The 2,270-nt window shown below is 44.2% G+C and overlaps 1 protein-coding gene across 1 annotated transcript; it reads right to left on the bottom strand.

The window, feature by feature from the left end:
• Positions 1-324: 324 nt before the first annotated feature.
• On the bottom strand, positions 325-1,123 carry LOC138897444 (uncharacterized). Its single transcript, XM_070183414.1, has 3 exons — positions 1,082-1,123; positions 653-917; positions 325-611 (listed from the first exon to the last, which is right to left on the bottom strand). Exons 1-3 carry the CDS (start codon positions 1,121-1,123, stop codon positions 325-327), a joined length of 594 nt encoding a protein of 197 aa, XP_070039515.1.
• Between the last annotated feature and the right edge of the window lie 1,147 nt (positions 1,124-2,270).

Here is a 2,270-nt window from a genome sequence, read left to right as displayed (position 1 = left end):
TCTTTCAACTGCTTCTTAAGTTCCTTTAATTCTGCCGGTGTCATCTAGTAAGGAGGAATAGATATTGGTTGCATACCCAAAACTATATCAATGGGAAAGTCAATTCCCCGATCTGGAGGAAGACCTAGAAGCTCATCTGGATATACGTCAGGAAACTCATTTACTATTGGAATTGATTCAAGGGTTGGCATTCCCTTCTCTATGTCTCGAACATGAACTATATGATATAAGCATCACTTGGCGATCATCTTCCTTATCTTAAGGTACGAAATAAATCTACCTTTTTGGCGATGCGGAAAAACCTTTCCATTCTATAACTGACCCTTATGGAAAATTGAACTGGGCCATCTTCACTCTACAGTCAACATTAGCATAGCAAGAAGACAACCAATCCATACCAAGTATAACATCAAAGTCAACCATTTCTAACTCAATCAAGTAAGTTTTAGTACTGTGGTCGCCAATCACAACCGTGCAACCTCTAAAAATACGCCTAGCTACTACTGAATCACCAACTATGGTGGCTACCTCAAAAGGTTTAATGGCTTCTTGTCCTATCCCTAACTTAGTAGCAACAATGGGAGTAACATATGATAGTGTAGAACCAGGATCTATCAATACATACCATTATGACAATTCACTGATAAAGTACCTGAAACCACGTTTGGTGAAACCTCTAGGTCATGACGACCAACCAGAGTGTATGTACGATTCTGGAGACCGCCTATAGTAGGAGCTCTGCCTCGGCCTCTACCACGGCCCGCTGGTGTCTGAGGAACTTGCCCTTGCGGGCGTGCTGGTGCTAAAGAAGCTGCAACTAATCTCGCTAGCTGAGCTGCACCACTACCACCCCTAGATGGGTAATCTCTCATAAAATGGCATGACTCGCCACAAACATAACATGCATCTACACCCAACTGGCATCAATCCAAGTGGCGTCTACCACAGTCAGAACCACCCTGACAAGCTCTAGACTGTGGGGGTCGATCAGATCTCGGCCCTTGAAATCGTGAAGGAATACTAGCTGCTAGTTGCCTAACACTCTGCTGTCTACGAGCACCAGATGTCTCACTAAACGAACCTGAAAATTTGCCTCTCTTGCTTGAGCCTCTATCTCTGTCATCCCTCTACTTCTGTTTCCTTTCCTCAAGTGCTAAGGCGAATGCCTGAATACGTGCAATGTCCACACTCGACTGCATAGATACGGTCATACACTCATTTACTAAGTGAGGACCAAGTCCCGTTACATACCTGTGTCCCTTGTCCTCTATGTCTGATACAACTACGAGAGCAAACCTCGCCAAAGAATTAAAGCGGAGGTTGTATTCTACAACACTCATACCCCATGTCTCAGTGTCAGGAACCGATCTAACCATCCTCTACGTTTCTCTGTAGGTAAGTAATGGATGAGGAATGCCTATGAGAACTCTCGCCATGAAGCTAAAGCAGCATTTGCTCCCCCAGACATCTCCCGAGTGGTATACCAACCTGTTGCTAGATCCTGTAATCTATATTATTCTAATTCAACTAGCTCTCTATCTATGGCATGCATAACTCTAAGGGCTTTTGCTACTCTATCTAGGAAATCCTGGGGATCCTCTGCTGTACTAAATCCCGTGAAAACTTGAGGCTCAAATCTGAGGAAATCACGAATCCTAGAACCCGTATCGTCACTCTGAGGACATGTATGCTGCTGTTTGGCCTAAGTAGCTGCAATGCTAGTCAACAATCTGACGACCTCCCTCATGTCATCATGCTGAGGAGCCAAAGGTGCGGTAGCTGGATCACCCCTAACCTCTCCCTGAACAGACAGAGTATGTGAAGCTCCGGATGGAACCTCATGTCTGGACTCCTCATGCTCATCTAACTTAGAGGATACTCTGCTATTACCCTGGACGGTAACAGCTTTGCCCTTCTGGTCAGCTGTGAGTCTCTTCGGCGGCATCGCTACCTATAAAACATTTTGTCAGAAGGGTGAATTCTTATAACATAGCTCTATCGCACGATTTAGAGAAGAAGGAAGGACAACCATCCTATAATGCCATGTAGCCTCATGTTTATAAGTGTGGTGCACAACACATCCATAAAAAAGACTTTACTAGACACGACATATAGACACCCTAGGACTGAACTGCTCTAATACTATGTTTGTCACGAATCAGCCTAGGGCCGCGATGGATAACCGACACTATATGTCGATCATCACTAAACTTGCTAATAATCTACGAATCATGAATATAAACGGATAAATTGAACAAGCATAAGCATAG

Source organism: Nicotiana tomentosiformis, chromosome 8, assembly GCF_000390325.3.
Source record: "Nicotiana tomentosiformis chromosome 8, ASM39032v3, whole genome shotgun sequence".
Lineage (NCBI taxonomy): Eukaryota > Viridiplantae > Streptophyta > Magnoliopsida > Solanales > Solanaceae > Nicotiana > Nicotiana tomentosiformis.
The sequence above is the reverse complement of the archived record's forward strand: the minus strand, read 5'-3'. Positions and strand labels throughout refer to the sequence as shown.